The sequence below is a fragment of the Pseudonaja textilis genome, chromosome 2, assembly GCF_049901715.1.
Source record: "Pseudonaja textilis isolate UNSWEBS1 chromosome 2, rPseTex1.2, whole genome shotgun sequence".
In the NCBI taxonomy this organism is placed as follows: Eukaryota; Metazoa; Chordata; class Lepidosauria; order Squamata; family Elapidae; genus Pseudonaja; species Pseudonaja textilis.
The window spans coordinates 164,429,530-164,451,372 of NC_141991.1; the positions used below are offsets into that span (position 1 = coordinate 164,429,530).

At 39.2% G+C, this 21,843-nt stretch overlaps 1 protein-coding gene across 1 annotated transcript in view; it reads right to left on the reverse strand.

Moving 5' to 3' along the window:
* The window catches only part of LOC113444083 (nuclear cap-binding protein subunit 1-like), a 30,508-nt gene extending 9,252 nt beyond the window's left edge, over window positions 1-21,256 (reverse strand). The window contains exons 1-14 of the mRNA XM_026712649.2: window positions 20,904-21,256; window positions 14,121-14,194; window positions 12,302-12,402; window positions 11,426-11,582; window positions 10,461-10,568; window positions 9,382-9,503; window positions 6,735-6,804; window positions 6,231-6,446; window positions 5,261-5,358; window positions 4,501-4,564; window positions 4,146-4,256; window positions 3,803-3,867; window positions 2,845-2,907; window positions 1,068-1,142 (exon numbers count right to left, since the gene is read on the reverse strand). Coding sequence (XP_026568434.1) covers window positions 1,068-1,142; window positions 2,845-2,907; window positions 3,803-3,867; window positions 4,146-4,256; window positions 4,501-4,564; window positions 5,261-5,358; window positions 6,231-6,446; window positions 6,735-6,804; window positions 9,382-9,503; window positions 10,461-10,568; window positions 11,426-11,582; window positions 12,302-12,402; window positions 14,121-14,194; window positions 20,904-20,937 — 1,358 coding nt within the window. The 5' untranslated portion in view covers window positions 20,938-21,256. The remainder of the gene's footprint in view (window positions 1-1,067; window positions 1,143-2,844; window positions 2,908-3,802; window positions 3,868-4,145; window positions 4,257-4,500; window positions 4,565-5,260; window positions 5,359-6,230; window positions 6,447-6,734; window positions 6,805-9,381; window positions 9,504-10,460; window positions 10,569-11,425; window positions 11,583-12,301; window positions 12,403-14,120; window positions 14,195-20,903) is intronic.
* Between the last annotated feature and the right edge of the window lie 587 nt (window positions 21,257-21,843).

Genomic DNA, 21,843 nt, shown 5'->3' on the forward strand with positions numbered 1-21,843 from the left:
TAGCAATAGCAATGCGACTTCTATACTACCTCACAGTGTTTTACAGCACTCTCTGGGTGGTTTACAATGCCAGCATACTGCCCCCCTCCTCCATACACACACAATCTAGCTCCTCGTTCTACCAGCCTCAGAAGGATGGAAGGCTGAATCAGCCTTCAGTGCCACCAGGATCAAACAACAGGTTGGGGGCAGAGTTAGCCTGCCATACTGTATTTTCATCTCTGTGCCTTAAGAGCTCCTTTCACATATTAGGTGGCAAAATATTTTCACCAAGTTATCCAACTGTGCAACATTTTTAGATATGCTGTTTTATTATTTTATTGTTTTCCTTCCCCAAGAACTAATTGCTATATTAAACTATTTCTCCTTTTACTGTACTATTCTATGGCAAATGGTTAGTCAAAGAAAGATCTCTCTCTCTCTCTCTCTTTTGACTCTGCTAAAGCATCCCTCAGAATTTTTAAGAGGGGAATGCAAACATGCATGTGAAAGGGACAATACTTCTTAGAATATAGGATCAGAGGATGGGAATAGTGGAAACGGATGATAGGATGGGATGAAGAATGGAAATCAGGGTAGTGAAGGGAATAATAAGTTGAATGCTGTGGAAATAGTTATGTGCATGTGACAAAACAAGAGCAACGTCACAAATGGCTGTATGGTGAAGGAATGTCGACAGACTACAAGACAGAAAAAAACATGCCGATTGCAAATTAAATGTGTGGAGAGCGTTTGGACAAAAAGAAATAAGAAACGAGATCTGAACTGCAAAACAAAAAACAAAAGTAGGCGAGAAAAGTGAATGTGACAACAGGAACAGGAAGACTGAGTAATTGTAACTGGGTGAGATGGAACAAGCTGATAGATCAGAAGTGATCCCTGCAGCATAGTGAGTATTGGAGTAAATGCACTTAGGAATCTTTCCTCTTCTCTTTATTCCTCCATGTCTTTAATTTCTTTTGCTTAGTCTATTTTACTTCTTTTCAGTCCTTGCATAGCACGGCTTCTTGCGATGGAAATAGCATGGTGGATACATAGGTATACAAATGCTGCTATCTCTCACTCACCGCATGCATTTTTCCAGTACTTCTCTTACAAATTTAGGCCGGGGTCTGTCAAGATCCTCAGAAACAGAATCTGACCTACATATTAAAAAAAAAGATGGTATTCAGAAAAGGAAAGACTTATAAGACTATATGGCAACTAGATATTTTCATGTTCATAAGATAGTTTTCCAGATTTTTATAGCATTACAGCTTCTAGTATACTAAGGATATGCAGGACTGGAGTTTGACTTATAATCCACAATGAAAAAAAAACTATCTTCAATTATTTAAAGGATCAGAAAATATATCAACTGTGGAATGAGACTATTCTGTAGGGTTTTCTGCTACTTGGGTAACAATATTTCTGTCTGCCACCCTATTTTTCTACTTGTCCATCCAACCATCTATTTATCCATCTATGTGTCTGTTCACTATGTGCCAAAATATTGCACAACAATTTACAATACAAACTGCAATAAAATATGTAAAAATAATATACTGAAATCAAATAATATACTAAATCAAACCATCATTTAAAAGATCAAGGGAGAGAAAGAAAAGCCATTTATATAGACCAGGCCTGGGTAAAAAAATGAATTCAAAATCATCCTAAAATATGACACTCTGAAGCATGGACAACAATACACTGAAGGGCACCATGAACAGCTGCCAGATGGCATTTGTGTATACATATGTGTATTCTATAGCATCTGAGGTTGTACTTTTTTTTTAATATACTGAATGTTTTACTCCCCTTTAATAGGGTTTTTAGATGTGTGTGTGTGTGTGTGTCTGTGTGTCTGTGTGTGTATTGAGTGTGTATTTTTAAAATGTGCATTACATTTGTGTCTTTTATAATTTTATAATTATTAATTATAATTAATTTTATAATTAATTAAAAATATTAATTATTTGTACTCCACTCTTCCTATCCTGGTCTATGTCTGTAATAAAGATTTGCTTTGTTTGGTCAGTAGAAGCAACTGTGCAGATATTAGTATCCCAAATTGCTAAAGGCCTTAGAGATCATAACCAAAGCCTGTCACAGAAGCTAAATGGCACCACTGAGGCTTCAGCAAAGGAGCCTGATCAGATGCCCCATATAACAATCTGTCAGCTGCATTTAGATCAATGGTGGCAACCAGATCAAGGGCAAAGGTAGCCCCATATAGAGCACATCAGATCAATTTAAACATGAGGCTCCTGGAACATGAACATATGTAAATAGTTGAAAGTGGTAGATTCCGTACCCAAAAGCATTTCTGGCAGCTCAAAGAGAAATCTGAGCAGCAGAATTAGATAGCAAGATGTGGTCTATCTTACTAAATAGCACCCAGAAAAAAAAAAAACAACACCTCATGGCTTCCTGATGTCAGAGAGGTTTTCTGAAGAATGACATAATAATATCCCTATGGATCAAAGAAAGGCTCAATTCCGGAGCCTGGCTTGATGTTGTAAAGCAATGAGGTTAGCATAGCTAAGTCCATACCCTCCAGCACGGCCACCTATTTTTTTAATAATGCAAGCCAAGTTCGTTCTTTCATCCAGGAATTAATGGAGTTTTAGTGTGAATTGTGAGGCAACATTCATTATCACAAGGGAGAAAATCAGCAACTGGTCTAAGTATGGTACAAGTGCTTTAGAGACCCATCAAGTGCTGCTACATAGGCACTGCAGAACATTTAAAAACACATTTTGTGTTGGAATCTGAAGCACAGCACAGTCCTAACAAACATAACCCAAATAGCTGCCAGACATGAGAATGTGCGTAAACACATTTATGGAATCAAACACTTACCAATCTTCCCAGCTCCAGCGGAACTCAAAATTACTAAGATGGTGGGAAAACCAATTCATAAACCTTGATGGGAGAAAAAATAAATAAATGTAAATGTCTTATATCAAAACCTTTTCATTTTGGAGAGCTATTATTGACATTATATTAAATATATAAAATAAGTGGTGAACAAGTCTGAGTAGATGCAAATTCTTAAAAACCAAAGGGTAGAACATTTCCAATCATTTATAGTAACACGATCTTTTGAGGAGTTATCTCAGAGGCATCTGCATGCTTTGCAAATGACTTGATAGTGCTGCAGTTCCAGCATATTCTAAAATAGGGTCCCCAACCCTTAGTCAGTGGACCAGCACTGGGCCATGAAATGTCAGAAACTGGGCCGCGCAAATGAGTGAAGCCCCATTTGCAGGATGCAGGCAGCACATGAAACCACGCCCCCTCTGGTCCACAGAAAAATCTCCCTCCATCGAACTGGTCCCTGGTGCCCAAAAGGGCTACTGTTCTAAAATACCTTTTTTGAATCATTTTCAAATAATTAACCTTATATCCAATAATAATTGGGTAGTTCTCTTCAGATTGTAATATTTTTATTAGCAATCTAACTCTGCAGTGAGGGATAACTGATTGATTTATGAATGCCATATAAATCAGAATTGAAGAAGGTTCTTGGATGAGAAGTGAAACATCTTCAAGGAAAAACAAAGTCCAGTTGTCTTTTGAAAAAGAACTTTGAGCTATATAAGAAAGTTTCAGAAGAACGTAGAAGAAATCATAGAAGAAATCAGTAGAAGAAATAGAAGAAATCAATTATTGCAATACTAATTCAATGAGAGGAGTGACCTAAAATACGAAAGCCTGTAAAAGCAGGGGCATTTTATAGCTATCATGGATTTTGTTGTCTACAGGAAACCCAAGACACTAATCTTCAGAAAATTTAGACGAGAATGTCCTTACTCACCGATCTATGCAGATAGTATTCATTGTATCTAAGCGCATGTACAGCATTTCTGTAGCTTGTGCAAGCTGTCATTTTTCAATTAAGGTTTAAATCAGGCCTGTCAAACTGGTGGCCCATGGGCTGGATGTGTCACGCACAGGCCACACACACTCCAGCTCCACAAAGGCAAAAAAACCATCATGATACATCACGATATGTCACATGACATGATCGAGTTTGAGATCCATGGTTTAAATTGTTTATATTATAATGTTTAATTGCAATATGGTTGGAAAAACATACCCTTCCTTTTGTTATCAAAAGGTATTAACTGTTACAAGAGACCTTTGGGGGAAAAGGATACAACTTGAGGTAAAGATCCAGGCTGAAGTTTACAGAGTTCAATAAAAAGCGTTGTGTACATGATTTCCGTGTGAGGTGGAACAGGAAGCTGAAACAACTCAGCAAAAATTACCTGGGGAAAATATGAAAGCAATATGATGAAGCACACTTACAACAACAGAAGTGCACAGAATGTTTAATTGTTAATGTTAAAATGCCCCACTCCAATCCCACAATGGCCTTTCTAGCTGAACCGGAAATGGTTTGAACTCAAAATCGGTCATTTCAAGCTCCATTCTGAAATGAGGAACTATTAGCAGAGAGGAAGATAATTGGCACTAAATAAGAAAAAGTGACCTGATAAATATAGTGTTTACCTCAACAATATGGTAATTCAGAGGGATCTTCTTGTTTCCTGGATACCTTGTTAATTGGGCAGCACTACAGAAAAAGATAGGCGTATAGTTTAGAATTAAAAAGGCAAGCAGGAATCAGGTAGCAAAAACGTAATTTACTGTGATATGTGCCGGGACCCATTTCTACAAAAAACCTCTTTCCTTGCAGGAAACAAATCTTAGAAATAGTTGCCAAAGGTTCCGTCACTGTGCAGTGTCAGCCCGCTTTGGATAGATTGATATAGATATGACAGCTCCAGATGCCCTAAATAACCAGGGAAGGAGCTCCTTCAAAATTGCTACAGTTAACAAACATGATGTAAATCTGCATTTTAAAGCATTAATTTAACACACAAAGTTTTAAAGAACACTTCTCAATGTAGGGAAAACAGATTCAATATCACTTTTCTAGGCCCAAAATACTCAAATTGTATATGTAATGGCTAATGGCAAGTCAATTGGACCCATTTAATTTCCTTCTCTCTCTCTTTCTTTCTCTCTCCCTCCCTTCCTGACAACAGTGCAACATAGCCAATTTTGAATGCAGACTTCCTCCCAACAACTCTGCTTGGAAAAAAAATGTAACTGATTTGTGAAAAAATACTTACTGCAAAATGTTTTGAATTATATAACATTTTTGCCACTGTATCCAATCTGATTGAAAATGTTGACAATCATTTACACAAGGAGGGCATCCAACAGGGAGGCTGAATTAAATATACATGGAAACAAAGAGCCCTACCATGTCGTTCTCTCTTTCCAAAATAATCTGATGATGCAGTGGAGGTTTTCTTCGATCACAAATCTTTCAACAGAGTGACTCCCAGGCATAACTGGACCCTGACAAAAGAAACAAACAGAGGTTAATTTATTGGCACAGCCCAAAAATCCATCTTCATCCCAAAAGGCATGATGTCAGATCACATATTGGTATTATAACATTCTCCCAATAGTTTTAATAAAAAGGAAAGGAAGGGAGGGAATTTTTCTCATGAGAGAAAAATCATGGAAGAAATTCATCCGTAATGGAAGCCTTTTGTTGGACTTTTTGCAGGAGATGCAGAAAAAACAAAATTTGACATATAAATTTAATAATTGTTAACATTTAAAAAGGGGAAGACATATTTTATTTCCCCTTTTCTTTTGAGGGAAAAATGGACATTTTATTATAGTCTTAAAGTAAAAGTTGAAAGTAAGTGTTCTCTATAACCTTGGAAGAAGTCAGAAATCATTCTTTGTATATATTTGTGTCTTTTTTTCTTTATATTTTTTCACACTTCTATCCCTATTCTCCTTTTACTCTTTTTGGTTTCTTTTGATTGTTAGCATATATTGTTTCTAATGTATAGACTTTTAAAAAATGCAATAAAATTATTTGATAGAAAAGCCAATGAGTTGGAAACTACTTCTATAAGCACACTTAGTATTTTCATTTAGAAATAGCCTCTTCCTGCTTAAAAAAAAAAGTAGAGCCCCCAAAAGCAGTGGTGCATAGGGCAGATGGAACTATTAGACAGACAAAGCAAACCCTGAACCACATCAACCCTGATAAAGAATGTGAAACAAATTCTCAGCTATTTTCAGGCCAAGTAACGACCCAAACCGAAAGGTCAGAAGGCAAAGGGACATATTATGTGGAACCCACCAAAGATGAAAACATTTCAATTCGCAACAGTGCACTACAAAGATGCTGCCCCACAATACTGACTTACTTCAGGATCATCAGTGTAGTCAAACATCCGGAAGGTGACTCTTGGCATCGGGTAAACGGAATCTGCTGCGTGGGGTGGCGGCGTAAAAGGAGGCAGGTTGTGCTGCAGAGCTTCACAAAGGACGCTGTCGAACGCCAGGTATGGCCTCGGGATGTGCCTCTCTTGCCAGTGGTCCTTCTTCATTTTCTGAATCTGAGCCCAAAGGCAATCTAAGTACTGGAAGGCAACAGACATCCATCAAACATTTTCATATTTGGAGGGAAGGGGTATTCCCAAAGCCAGACTGATTTCCATGTTATAGGAAATCCCCCTACCCAATTTGCTTAGGAACCATTTCAGGAGGGAAATTCAGAAGAAAGAAAAGGCAGGGAGGAAAGCCATTGGGAAGACTTTCTCATTAGAACAGCGTCAACTTCATGCAGCCAAAACTGGAATTACGCATCTGCCCTAACATTTCTTCAGATGGATATCAGGACAAGAATTCAAAACCCTAATCATATTCACCTCTTCTTGTGGATGTGGTTTATCAGCGGACCAAACTTGTAGCATAGGCACATGAGTCTTCTGACGCCGTCTGCCATAAAAAGAACATAATCATTGTAAGGACTACTGATAATTGGTTTGCATTTCAACTGAGAAAGACTCTGAAAGAAACATAGTATGACTCAATTGACAGGAGGCATTGGGAAAAGCTTCTGGCTGTAAAAGTGTGCATAGATACACTTTGACCGATACCAGTAATGCAGAATACCCATCATGGTCCTAAGTTGTGACAGCTGAGTGACTGATCCGATATTATGACCTCTTTTGTGGTGGACATTAAAAGTAGATGCTAGTTTTCAGCAAAACTGTGATCATATGAGTATGGAACACTGCAAATGGTCATAAATGGGAACCAGTTGCCGGATGCCCAACATGTGACCATGGGGGTCAGGATCAGAACTTTGGAACTGGGTTGTTCCCCCAGAGAGGGGAGGTTGTTCCCTCAGAGAGGCCTATCATAACTGAACAGTTGCAATGTGATCAATCATTTGTCAAAGGCAATCTGTATGCATTTTCAATGATCTGGTTCCTAACTAATGTAGGTTTTTGGGAGAGTTGGTTTAACTACCATGTACCGGTGAAACTCAAAAAATTAGAATATCATGCAAAAGTTCATTAATTTCAGGAATGCAACTTAAAAGGTGAAACTAATATATGAGATAGACTCATTACATGCAAAGCAAGATAGTTCAAGCTGTGATTTGTCATAATTGTGATGATTATGGCTTACAGCTCATGAAAACCCCAAATCCACAATCTCAGAAAATTAGAATATTACATGCAATCAATAAAACAAGGATTGTACAGAGAACAATATTGGGCCTCTGAAAAGTATAAGCATGCATATGTACTCAGTATTTGGTATGGACCCCTTTTGCAGCAATTACTGCCTCACTGTGGCGTGGCATGGAAGCTATCAGCCTTTGGCACTGCTGAGGTGTTATGGAAGACCAGGATGCTTCAATAGCGGCCTTCAGCTCTTCTGCATTGTTCGGTCTCATGTCTTTCATCTTTCTCTTGGCAATGCCCTATAGATTTTCTATGGGGTACAGGTCAGGCGAGTTTGCTGGCCAATCAAGCACAGTAATCCCACGGTCATTGAATCAGGTTTTGGTGTTTTTGGCGGTGTGGGCAGGTGCCAAGTCCTGCTGGAAAATGAAGTCAGCATCCCCATGAAGCTCGTCTGCGGAAGGAAGCATGTAGTACTCCAAAATCTACTGGTAGACGGCTGGGTTGACCCTGGACTTAATGAAGCGCTGTGGACCAACATCAGCAGATGACATGGAACACAGACTGTGGAAACTTCACACTGGACTTCAAGCATCTTGCAGTGTGTGCCTCTCCATTCTTCCTCCAGACTCTGGGTCCTTGGTTTCCAAATGAGATGCAAAAGTTGCTCTCATCAGAAAAGAGGACTTTGGGCCACTGAGCAATAGACCAGTTCTGTTTTTCTTTAGCCCAGGTAAGACGCTTCTGACATTGTTTGTTGTTCAGGAGCGGCTTGACAAGAGGAATACGACATTTGAAGCCCATGTCCAGGATCCGTCTGTGTGTGGTGGCTCTTGATGCACTGACTCCAGCCTCAATCCACTCCTTGTGAAAGTCCCCAACACTTTGAATGACCTTTTCCTGACAATCCTCTCTAGGCTGCAGGTCATCCCTGCTGCTTGTGCACCTTTTTCTTCCACACTTTTTCCTTCCACATAACTTTCTATTAATGTGCTTTGATACAGCACTTTGGGAACATCCAACTTCTTTTGCAATTACCTTTTGATGCTTTCCCTCCTTATAGAGGGTGTCAATGATGGTTTTCTGCACAACTGTCAGGTCAGCAGTCTTTCCCATGATTCTGATTCCTACTGAACCAGACTGAGGGACCATTTAAAGGCTCAGGAACCCTTTGCAGGTGTTATGGCTTAATTAGCTGATAGAGCGGGACACTTTGAGCCTGAATTATTGAATCTTTACAATATTCTAATTTTCTGAGAGTGTGGATTTGGAGTTTTCATAAGCTGTAAGCCATAATCATCACAATTATGACACATCACGGCTTGAACTATCTTGCTTTGCATGTAAAGAGTCTATCTCATATATTAGGTTTACCTTTTAAGTTGCATTACTGAAATAAATGAACTTTTGCATGATATTCTAATTTTTCGAGTTTCACCTGTAGAAAGATGCTTGTAGAATAACAGAGGCCAAGACTTAAAAAAATTCTCACGTCAGCCCTGTGATCACTTCAGATCCCTTTTTAAAAGGCAACACTTGCCTACTGCTTTCCAGGAATTCCCACACATTGGTTTTAGATCCGCCTTCAGGGTCAATGGAAAACAATTATGTTTTCTGCAGAGAGCACGCGTTTTTCACAAATTTGGGGATTTTATCATTCTTCTTCTTGAGCATCTTTCTCTATACTAAGAATGCAGAACCATTTTTAATGTGCCTTTGTTTGAAAAAGGAACAAAACTTGGCCTGAGATTATTTATTACCTCTAGATTCAACAGTCAAGAAATAGCATTTCCTGCAAATTTATGAAGTCTGCAAGTTCTGTGTTTGTGCTGTATTAAGGCATAATGATGCAAAGTTACATTTACTCTCATTTTCTTACTTCAGATACGTTTCAACATTGGACAAGATGTGTTCCATTTCAGTGTCCTTTTTCTCATAGAGCTCCTTCCCCACCCAAGGTAAGGATGACAGAAACGCATACACGTACCAGTCACATCGCACCTGTTTGAAAAAATACAGACAAAACACAGTTAGAAGCACTGTTTATGATTCCACAACTCTAATTCTATGATATGATGACTCAGGGGCAAAGCTTCAAGGGCCCAGATTCATATGTTTACAAGTTGTCTGCACATGAATGGTTGCTTTTGAGAATTCTAAAGCATCCTACAGAAAGGTACACAATGAATCTGCACAAAGTAATGAAAAAATATAGGACAACCCCTCCCCAATGTTTCTTATGTCATGCTGATGCTTTAATATTTACATAAGCATTTTCAAGGAGCTATTTCACATACTGCTTCTTATTGAATTTAATGTACATTTACTCTCCAGAGTAAATGAAATCAGCCGGATCCAGGCAAACATCTGTCAGAATCCAATAGATATGATGAAACGGTTTTCTACAAATCTAGATTTTAGAAACGTTTAAGGAGCTACATTGCAAATCTTTTGAACTGCAGACTTCAATTTGAGATAGGATACAATAGTAAGGGCCCCATTTGCCTATCTAGACCATGGGCATGTACCATTTTTATTTTGTTGTACTTATGTTCCCCCTGAAGGCCAAGAAGACTGTGACAACGGCACCAGAGGGCACATGGCCAAATGTTACAGTTTACTGTTTAGGTTTTTGTTGCAATACAAGTTGAAGGAAGCTTACCACGTGTACAAACACATTACAAAAAATGTCTGTGGAGATTCTCAGTTATCCAGGTCATGGTGGCCCTAAAGGGGCTCCCCCCCACCCCCCACCCCCCAAAAAAGCAATTCATTTATGACTGAAGAAGCTTCATGGATGAGAAGTGAAATGTCTCCAAGGGAAAATAAAATCAAGTTGCCTTTTGGAGAAGAAAAAAAAAGTACCTTTGGGACACTTTACAAAAAAGACAAACAATCACAGTAATACATTTCAGCAATTTATTTCTCTATCTATGAAGCAAATGTATTGTTGTTTACCTGAGGTACATCCTCCTCCTGTGTCACATTAACAAAACTCTCAAACATGGCTACCATTGAGGGTGCAGCTATTACGTGACAATTCACAAGATTAGAAAGAAAGCGCACCTGCAGAAAGAGAGCATCCATGTATTTACCCAAAGCAAGAGATCTCATAAAGCCAGGCAAAATCTCTGAAGAAGCCTAGATTGTATCTGCTTCAGCATATTTTACTGGGGTAATGAGAATCCCAGGACCAATATCCAACTGAATGGCCACTTAAACTTGGTTTATTATCAAAATACCAGAAGTCTAGGTCAGGAAATTGCAAAAACTGGCACCATTCACATTACAGAGCTGCTATGACAAAGTCAGTAGAAATAAGACAGTGAAAAAGTTTGGATGGGTGTACAGCATTATACGATCACACGAAATTACATTTTTTATCTTTACAGTCCAAAAGGTAAAATGGTGAGCTCTTCAAATTCACTGAATCATACCACAGTCTAAACATAGGTATAGGTTCTAATTGTTTACAGATGGTTTAAAGTCACAATGGCCTTGGAAAAATAAATTTGCCACTCATCCTCAGGCTGACAACTGTCACACCATCCATATGGTCACAGTAAAACTGCAACTCGGGCACTTGACAACTAGCTCACATTTTCAACCAGCTGCAACATCTTGCAGTCGTATGATCACGAGTTGTAACCTTCCCAGCCAGTTTCTGACAAGCAATATTAATTGGGAAATCTGGATTCAGTTCGCCCCCCCAATTTGCTTAATGAGCATGTGGTTTGCTTAATAGCTATGGTAAAAATGACCATAAAGTCAGATCCAGCCATGTGAGGATTCTCTTAATGTCTTAATCAATCATCACAGCAAATGATTCACTTGAGAGTGTAAGGAGTGAAATTCAAGTCTCAATTGTGGATATATGTAAAATATAACTTTCAAAATTCTCTTAAGGTATGAAAACAACTTACTAAATAGACAGCTTCATTGTATAGGTTGGCTTTCAAACATTCTTTCAGCTGACGTATCATGGCTTCTACAAACTCTCCGCCAAAATTGTAGTTCCTGGCATTCAGCAAGCCAACAAGAGTTGTGTAAATAGTCATCTTCTGTGGTAACAGACGTGCACTGATGTTTTTTTTTTCATAAAAGAGAGAGAAAGTAGAATCAAATTACACTGATCAAAGCTGTGATCTCATTACTCCTATTTATAGTTAATTCAAGCTATTTGAGATGCATACCTTTTTGAGAAGAACCAGTATACATTAAAAATAAAGGTACTGCTAGAGCCAATTCAGTTTTCATCCAATGCTAATACTGCAATTCCAACTGGGAAATCAAACTCAATTGTATGTACCGTAATTATGCATAGTCCTCCATTGTGTTGATGTTGTCTCCCAATCCCAAATTTAATTTAGTTTCAGATTGAGAAGGCCATGTGTTCCTTGCAAAGGAGGTCATTAGTTGAAAAGAGAAGATGCAATGAGCAAAAAAATCAGACAAAAACGTAATCCTTTCTTTAAACTTTCATGAAAATTCCAGAGTAAGCTTGCACTGCAAATCAATGTACTGCTGTAGAAAACAATAAGAGAATTGTATTGCTGTTACTGAGCCTGAATGATCAGCAGTAGGGAACCATTCTGACACTGTTGCTACTCTCTGCTCTCCTTCCTAATTATCCCATAATTACTTCAAAAATTCTTTAAACAGGGTAAAATATGCAGGCAGATGATATATACAATAAAATGCTTTGGTAAAAGTGACCGTTTTCAAAAACAGTTATTTAAAAAACCTTTGCTGTAAGTAGTGTATTATCACCTAGATCCATAAATCTTTTGCATACATACACTGTGCAAAGGAGTTTCAGTATATTGCTTTTGTAGTTTGGTAGATCTGCCTCCAAAACTCCAGCCAAGCCTTCTATACTACTTTCCAAAGAGAGAAGACTCTGAAAGGGAATAAAATATTAAAAAAAAATCATTATCAAGCGTATTGTATCAAGATTTCTTTTCTCTCCATGGATTGCAGTGAGTATGGCATTGATTCTGCCATGTCACCAGAAGGTTTTGGGATTCTCCTTCTCCCACATATAAAGAGAAGAAGGTTTTCTTAGTAAAAGGAACACATCAAGTTGTTGGGATGCTTCTTTTTAAAAAATGAAGTAGAATCTCATTAAAATTTAAACTTGGAAAGGCTCTGAACTTATGAAGTGGGTCTGCATGACTCCTGGGGATCATCCCATCACACCTTAAGTTTGTGAAGCTATTGCCTCAGTGGGAAAAAGCTTCCTTCAAGGAGGGAGTTAAAGAAAGGAAGCATATCCCTTCAACTTGATATATTATCCTTAGTGAATATGCCATTTGACCGGTGAATAAATACAAATTTGCTCATGCCTCATATAGACAAATGTGTGCATTTCTTTCCTAGTTCCAATGCTACGAAAGATGGTTAAGAAGAAATAGGTGCCCTGAGGCTGGGCAGACCCAAAAAGTTATTGTACGTCCCTTCTGTCCTTATAGAAAATGGCTTCATTTTTAATATTTCTGAAGACCGCCCTGCAGAGCTGCTGGCTCTGAATGATGAGAAATAAAGATTCCTTTTGGTTGGTATATGATAAGACGATCAGCAAATTTTGATGAACTCAAGTTATCCTTATTCATGGTTTAAAATGATACAAGTGTAACTTGTTAAATTCTGTACTTTAAAATAAAATTCCTTTATCAAGGGAATGTAAAAATATTAATATAATTAATACAGATTTTAACAACAGTGATAATAAATAATAGCTGCTATGCTGTGGAATTGAATATAAGGTTACAACTGTAACCTTAAACATTATTTTTGCATATTTCAAAAATTGCAGCAATTGCTCTCTGTAGCAAAAATGTGGAAACGAAATTTCCTAACTGTAATTTCATTTACACACTTTTAATTTGGTCTTGTCGCTTAACGTTATTCACTTAAGGAATGAGTTCAGCAAAATGATTCTGACACAATGTTCCTTGTCATATTCTGTCTCTTTTCCTTTTTATAGGCTATTTTAAGTCACTATTTTTTCCTCTACTGAAGCAAAACTATAATTATTGAGATTCGACATGGATAAAGAGAATTATTAATGGAAATTCAGATATAGTGAGTATTGACAGGTCTGCAGTACAACAAGGCCACAGTATAATAAATATCTATACGATTGAGTTTCTAATACCGGTACAAAAATACTGAAAAACTCTAATCAGTCCACCAGGAACAGCTGATCAATTTAGCAGCCACATACAGTAATACTTGGTACTCAACTGCTTTGAAACTCATCAAATTTGGTACTCAGCACATTTTGATATGAAAACTTTGACCTGGTACTCTTCGTTTGTTTGGTATTCAACGCACAAGCTAGAACTTATCGGTGTCGGCTGCCTTGTGATTCACTACAATATTCCTTATGGGAGCAATTTGTTTGGTACTCATTGCGCCTCCTGGAACCAATTAATGTCGAGTATTGAGGTATCACTGTAATGTTTTCTTACTATTTGATTAGAAAACTGAAAAATCAAGTAGAGTTGAATTGACTGCTGAAACAGAACATTAACCATCCACCCATCCAAAAGTTCAATATTTGTATTAGTTCACACAAAAAACCCACAAAAATATGAAGGTGCCAGTCTTTCATACCTTTTCTCCCACTTTGCATATTAGAGATTCCAATCGTTCTGCAACAGGTACTTTCCTTTTTTTGTATGGTTGATCTATTTCAGTGAGACAAAATAGAAACACTGTTTCATGAGCAAAAATGAAGTGCCATAAGGTGTGAGAGGCTGTCTCAATTATAGTACAGTAGTAAGATTCAAACAGACTGCATTTATACATGTTTCCACAATTTATTCCAGTAAAATGACATATTATATGACGGTACATTGCAACGATCCCATTGTTTACCTAGAAAAAAAGATTTTTTTAAAAATTCACAGTTCAGTTCCAGTTTTGTCTTTTTAAATTATATTTGGCATCTGACTAGAATAATTTGTTAATAACAGAAATCTGTTTTTTCCTCCTCTTCCATCTTTTTATCTTTTTTTAAATACTAGCTGAAAACAAGAACCACTTGTTCCTTTATTTTTTTTTTAACTGGCCTATATGCATCAGAATCCTTTCGACAGTCATGCCCCTGGTGGGGACTGACTCTGAGGGAGAGGAGGAACAGCTGACAGGGAGTGGAAGTGTGGCTCTGGAGGTTGTGGAGGAGGCTGGGGAAGGGCAGAGGCCCGCTGGGCAGTCAGAGGAGGACCCAGGCCCATCCTCTCTTCATCCTAGGGCACGCAGGAAGGAGAGGATAAGGGAGAGATGTGGTCTCCTCAGGAGGAGAGGGCCTTGATCCTCTTCATGGGCTGCAGCTGTGACAACCAAATAAGAGGACGGACGTGTGTATGGGCGAGTGCTGGAAACAAAGCATAAACAATAGTTTATTGTTAATCTCTGAGTTTGGTGTCCTTCCCAGTGTGTGTTCCAATATCCGTGGACGTTTTCCAGCCCTTATCTTGCCTGGTTTGTGTTGTTTTTTACCCTTTATAATTTCAATGGCATTTTTAGTTTAAACAGCATTTCCTCCTTCTTGTAACTGCTCGTGTGGGATTTTTTTTGTCTCCAGTGAAGGATATTTGGAGCTTGGAAGCAAAGTGAAGGAATAAAGGGGGCTTCCCCTGTTTTTTATGACTGTGTTTATTTTGTATCCCACCCTGGGTCATCACATTGACTGAAGAGGTAAGAAATATTGAACAAATGAAAGTACAAGTCATATTATTATTATGTAAAATACAGTAGCAGAAGGTAGAAAAGTGCCCACCATGATGTCCCTTTCTAATTCTATGTATTCTGCATTTTTGAAGAGGGAAACATATGCCAGAATGGGGAAACAAAGAACCCAAATTTTTCAAAAGGAGTAATTCACAGGAAATGATTCCCAAAAGCCCCAAAGGACCCCCATGTCAAGCTAAAAAATTTAAAATGTAAAACCGAAGAAAAAGGCAACAAATTTTGTGCCAATCCAATAAACTAATATACTCCAAAGAAAAAGGGGATTCCGGAGAGGGGAAATTGGAGGGGGGGAGAGGGAATTAAGCAAGCAAATACAAACTAAGGAACCATTCACATCTACTTATCATTTGGTTTAATGCTAGTAGAAAAGGAGCCCAAACCCAATCTAGCTACGATGAAAATGGAGGAAAATCTAAACCTATGTAACACACTTTAAAGTTCTCTGTTTACATGAAAGCATCAGGGAATATGCAAACCTTCACATGACTTTTCAAGGTCCAGTAGCTAAGTAGGGCATGTAAAAGTTTAATCAATCTAGCCACTTGGAAATGAAAACATTAGCTGCCAAGATCCCTTAGTCTTCCACGCTGTATGTGTAACATCTGTGGAAGCCCATGTGGGTCACATGGATTATATCCACCTTTCATTTATAGTCTAACAGTGCCAATTGTTTTTTCTTTCATCCAATCGTGTATCAGAGATTGCTTAGACCATGGGTGTCAAACTCAACCTCGTAGGCCGGAATGTGTTTAGATCTGGCCCGTGGGCCACTCTGGAAACAAAGGACTGGCCCGTGGTGTCTCTACCAGCAAAAATGGAGCTCTGTTTTCACTGGCATGAGGGTTCAAGGAGGTCGCTGCAGCCAAAAACAGAGTTCGGGAGCCCATTTTTGCTGGCAGACCGCTAGGCTCGCCATAGGTGCCCCAAACACAAGTTACGTCAAGCTGGCCACGCCTACTCTGGCTTCCCCAAGTCAAACACAACCCTGATGTGGCTCTCAATGAAATTGAATTTGACACCCCTGGCCGAGACTAATCCCTGCAATTTTCTTGGCAAGATTTTTTTTTTTTCCAGAACGGTTTGCCATCGCTTCCTTCTTAGGGCAGAAAGTGATTGTCCCAAGCTCACCCAGCTGGCTTTACACCTAAGGCAGGACTACAGGTGGAGCCTGCCAATTACATTTGTAACTCGAGGATTTGTAGGAGTGAATTGTGTAACTTGACCACAATCACTCCCCGATTTCTCTCATGCATTCACTAATCAAATGCATGAGTTGTTAAGTGCACATGAGGCATCTCAGAGTGGGGATCTAAGGATGGAACAGGTCACCTGTTTCAGACCACCCAAGGCCTCCCCTGACCCACTGGGATACCTCATGCTCCCTCCCCTGGGGTCCCCACAATTGCTCTCCCCTCCATCGTGCCATGCCAGGTCACTTACCTTGTGAAGATCTGTCTTCTTTCCAGTCCCTCTCCCGCGGTTTCTTTGCCTGCTTGCAGTCTCGGCATGAAGAATGCTTCCAAGCCAACAAGATTTTGGGATAGCAAAATCGGCTTGCTTCAAGCTTCCCATTGGCTTGTAATGCTCTTCGTGCCAAGACCGGAATAGAGCAAAAGGCGTTTACAAGCCAATGGGACGCTTGGAGCAAAGGCAATTTCACTGCCCCTTGTTGGCTTGCATGCGCTCTTCAGCCAGATCTGGTATAGGCCTCAGTTTGCAAAGAACCAAGGTCTAAATTACTGTAGCGCAAGATCACACGTGATCTCTAGTGCGATATTTCAAACCACTGATCTCGTGTGATCTCTCAGTACTTTAGGCCTGTTTTCTGCAAATGCCCAGAAGTAGGCAAAGGAACCGATGGCTCGCTAGATCATCGCAAGGTGAATCTCCACAGGCCCAATGGCTTTGGAGACCTTGGGGGGTGGGGGGGCTAGGTCCTAACTTCAAACAGTTGCTGAGTGACCTGTTGTAACTTGTGGATTATCTGTACTGTACAATTCATAGTCTTCCAGTTTCCAACCTGATGCCTTAACAACTATACTAAATTGGCTCTAATATTAATAGTTTAATATGTTGTTATAAAACATTTATGAATTTAAAAGAATAAGAGAAACACAATAACTTTCTTACAGCCACATATAATTTTGAATAAATAAGGAATTACTGACTGTAAGTGCTCTACATTTGCAGAAATCTTGAGCAGCACAGCCCAGAAAATGATCTTGTCTTTACTAAGGCTAACAAAAAGCATTTTGGGATATATTTCCAGAAGGAAATTTTACAGTAGGTTGGGCACTGGGAAAGCTCACTTATATTCAACACTGCCTCCAAGCAAATGAAATTTGTTCAAGAGGGATTTAGCATTGAATTGGTTGTCTCTATTCCTCCAAAGAGCATATGATTTGCATTTATTAAACTGGTTGTTAAAATCATAACAATAGGCTCAAGAATCTCTTAAATAGAATGCTCCTCTCTTTGCAACAAAACAAGCATTCACTCAGTAGACAAATCTCTCTGCCAATATAAAAGGGAAATAGCATTTTTATGCACAGATTTATAAAGTTATATTTCTGTCTCTTGGTTGAACAGAATGAATAGAGGAAAAGTCCTTGTTGGCACAAGGACTGTAGCTTAAATTTCTCAGAAAGCAAAGAAGGCATTTTCCCTTCATTTCCATAGGTTGAAAAAGTTGTGATAATTTATTGTCTGGCTCTACAATCAGAAGCTAGGTTTCTTGGTTAGCTCATTATTTATGAGTAATATGCCCACATTATATAAAATGAATGATATATGATATAGTATGCATTTCATTCTTACAAAAGGAGGTATTTTACCTTTGGCCAAATAAAGTTGAACTTAGTATTAATTTATCCATGAGATGATCTGATGGTATCTACAGTATATAAAAGTCTGCTCTGTTTATAGAATCTACTGCCTATATGGCTAGTTAAGTGGGCAAAGACTTGACCAAACTTGTGATTTTTGCCAACTTTTTTTGCAATCATTTGCAAGTAGACAATTTGTAAATAATTGGATCTCAACCATAAAATGGGATGGGAAATCAAACTCTTTCACTCAGTTCGTGTTGAAAAATCAGCTATGCCAGAGAGAAGCGAACTAAACGAAAAGCTAGGTCTACTACTACTACTACAGGAACAGTATGTTGTTACCTGTCCTGCAATTCAGTTCCAATCAGATTGTATGTGAAAAGGAATGTTAACAACTGAACACAAGTAGCACAAAGCACCAACATAGTTGCAAAAAGAGTAAACAACAAATTATGACTCTACTCACTTGGGAATAAATGTTAAATTTATATATAATCAAAAAATGTGCTCAGAAAAGGAAGTGTCTGTTCTGTTCTTCGTAACTAATGCCAGAAAATCAAAATGTATGGGAAACCATGGCCCAAGTGCCAGGAAAACCCAGTATATGAAATATGGCCTCTGAATAGCAAATGGTAATGGTAATTATTCTTTTCTTTGATTCTCTATTCCTCCAAAGAGTATCTGTTGAAGATGTGAAGTTAGACCTGTGATACTAACATAGTTATTGTTATATAACAATATGTGTACATCGACCAAAGGAGCATATCAGTTGGGAGAGAAATTTATATATACTTGATTAGAAAATTGTGCAATAAAAATGTATTTCTTTTAAGCAATTTTTCTCTCCTGTTCAAATTTTTCACATCACTAATCTCAGGCTCAAATGTCTGTTATAATAACAACCCATCTAAACATCTGGCTGATTGTGTGACCAACCATAATAATTGCCATACAACCCAGACTTTGAAATTGTTGATAAGACAAAAAAAGTCTGGGTAATGGACATTGCAATACTTGGAGAAACTATATACATAGTTTGCATTTTATATATACATATATATGTATGTATGTATGTGTGTGTGTGTGTGTGTGTGTGTGTAAAGATAGATAGATAGATAGATAGATAGATAGATAGATAGATAGATAGATAGATAGATAGATAGATATAGTATTCAGCTTTGTTCAGGTATTTTCCCACGTCATTATAGTTGTGCTTTTAAAGTTGTAGCAACGTTTCGGCAGAATCACAGAAGCCTGATGATGGCAGATGAGTTTCTGCCGAAACGTTGCTACCATTTTAAAAGCACAACTATAATGACGTGGGAAAATACCCGAACAAAGCTGAATACCATACATGTAAGTACCCGTGAAAACTTTATATATATATATATATATATACACACATATAAATATAAAAATATAAATATATAAATATATAACACACACACTCACGTACATATATATGCAAACAGAAGTAGAATGATTGTGGCAAAAGAAAACAAAGCTGGTACCAATAATAGGAACCTTGGATGCGATTTTAAAATATCTGGAGCACCAGTTGAAAACCATCAATATTGACAAAATCACCATCAGTCAACTACAAAAAAGCAGTTTTATATGGAAAAGCTTTTATCCTGCAATGATACCTTTAATGTTATTAAACAAACAGGTCCTCAGGAAGACAACAAAAATGGTAAATCCAGTCTCTCCGACTGTGTGGCTAACCATAACTGATTTTGTTCCTAATCTCATATGGAAATCTGCAATGGATTCTTACACACTGGAACACTGACATCTATTTGCACATATAAACATTCCAGAAAACTGAAACTGAGAGATAAGATAGAAGTTTCAGATAGCAGAAGTAAAGAAGGCCTGTAAGCTATTCCTGATAAAAGTCTTCCATATCCCAGGAGCAGGATCCTGCCACCTAGATTTATTCTGGCATTCATCTCCGTTTTTGATGTTACAGAATTAGCCTGGATACAAATATTGTCAAAGGCCTGATCTGGCTATTTTTTAAACTCTATGCAAATAGAACCCTGGGTGAAAATAACCTCCTTCTCTTCAGTACAGATAGTCTTCGACTTACAACAGTTCTTTTAGTGATTCTTCGAAGTTACAACAGCACTATAAAAAAACCTGCACTCACGACCGTTTTTCACACTTACAACCTTTGCAGCATCCCCACTGCCATCCGATCAAAATCCAGATGCTTGGCAAGTGGCTCATATTTATGACGGCTGAAATGTCCCAAGGTTATGTGATCTCCCTTTTGCAGGCAAAGGCAACGGGGAAGCCAGGTTCACTTAACAAGGGCGTTACTAACTTAACCGCCCCCACACTCCCCGGCAAGAAAGGTCGTAAAATGGGGACAAAACTCACTTCACACGTGTCTCATTTTAGCAACAGAAATTTCAGGCTCTTATTCTGGTCGTTAAGTCGAGGACTACCTGGTAATGTGACCAGATAAGGAGCCTAAAGAGAACCCAAGATTTTTGCCCGTGGCAAAATCTTGCCCGCACTGAAAACTCCCGACTGAAGAGCGCTGGCATCTCTACTTCAGAGCTCAGAGAGCGAGCAGAGCGGGGTGTTTTCTCCCCACCCACCCCCGACTTGGCCGATCCAAGCGCAGAAGATCAACCGGCCCGACCGCCACTCCGGCTGCTTTCTAACTCTTTCAAACGGCTTAGACCGGGGGCGATGGAGATGCCACCATGATTTCCTGCTCCGGAGCAGCAACGGCGCGGCCTCAAGGAGAAAGACTCGGCCTCGCAGACATTTCGCCCTCCGTTTTCCCTTCCCTCCCGCTCACCACCGTTCTCGTCTCTGTGCCGCCTGCGCGACATGGCTCGACCCTTCCTCCGGCTCGGCGGACGACCTTAGGGCGCTCGGGGAGCGGGGGCGGAAAGGATGAGAGCGGCAACCGACACTCGGGAGCGTTCGCCGGAAATCGCCGTCGCCGTGCAAACTGACCCCCGCCCCAAGCCCTGAGAAAGACAGCGAGTGAGCGGGCGAACGAGCCACTGAGCGCGGACCTCCGCTTCTCTCCGCCCTCGATTGCTTCCGGCCCGCCGGCAGGTTCTTCCGGTGCCGTCTGGGGTGGGGGGGTGGGGGGTGGGGAAGGAACCAGCGAGGAGTTCTGGAGTGGGACAGAATACGAACGGAGTTGTTCCGGGTCAGGTCAAGGCTAAGGGACGGTCTACCATTTGGGAGACTTCCTGAGAAACGCAAACAAACAAACGTCTATGGAGATTCTCGGTCGTGCGCGTCACGCTTGTCCCAAAGGTGTTTTTTCAAGCTGCAAGTGGACTTTCTTTCTTGTTCCTTGAAGACGTTTCCCTTCTCATCTTGGGTGAGAACGTCCTTCAAGGAAAAACAAGGAAGTCCACTTGCAGTTTGAAAAGGCACCTTTGAGGCAAACAAACAAAACACCCCTGTCCTCTTCCCCTCCCATAATATGCAATGCATCTTCGTTGTTGTGCTTCTTTAGGGGAAAACTCCCCTGATAATGTAGGTTTCTGATTAGTTCAGTGGTTAAAAGAGAGGATGTGAGGACAGCTATACAAACTGAAGCAAATTCAGAATTAATCTCCAATATATCTGATATTCCTTATGGGATGATAATTAAATTCTGTAAGGTTGTTTAGTTAATTTTTCCATCGTTTCCAAGATCATAATTTTCTCATGATCTTTATGAACTCAATTTACATTCCTACAGTGAAAATTTGATTTCGAGAAAGGACAAAATATAA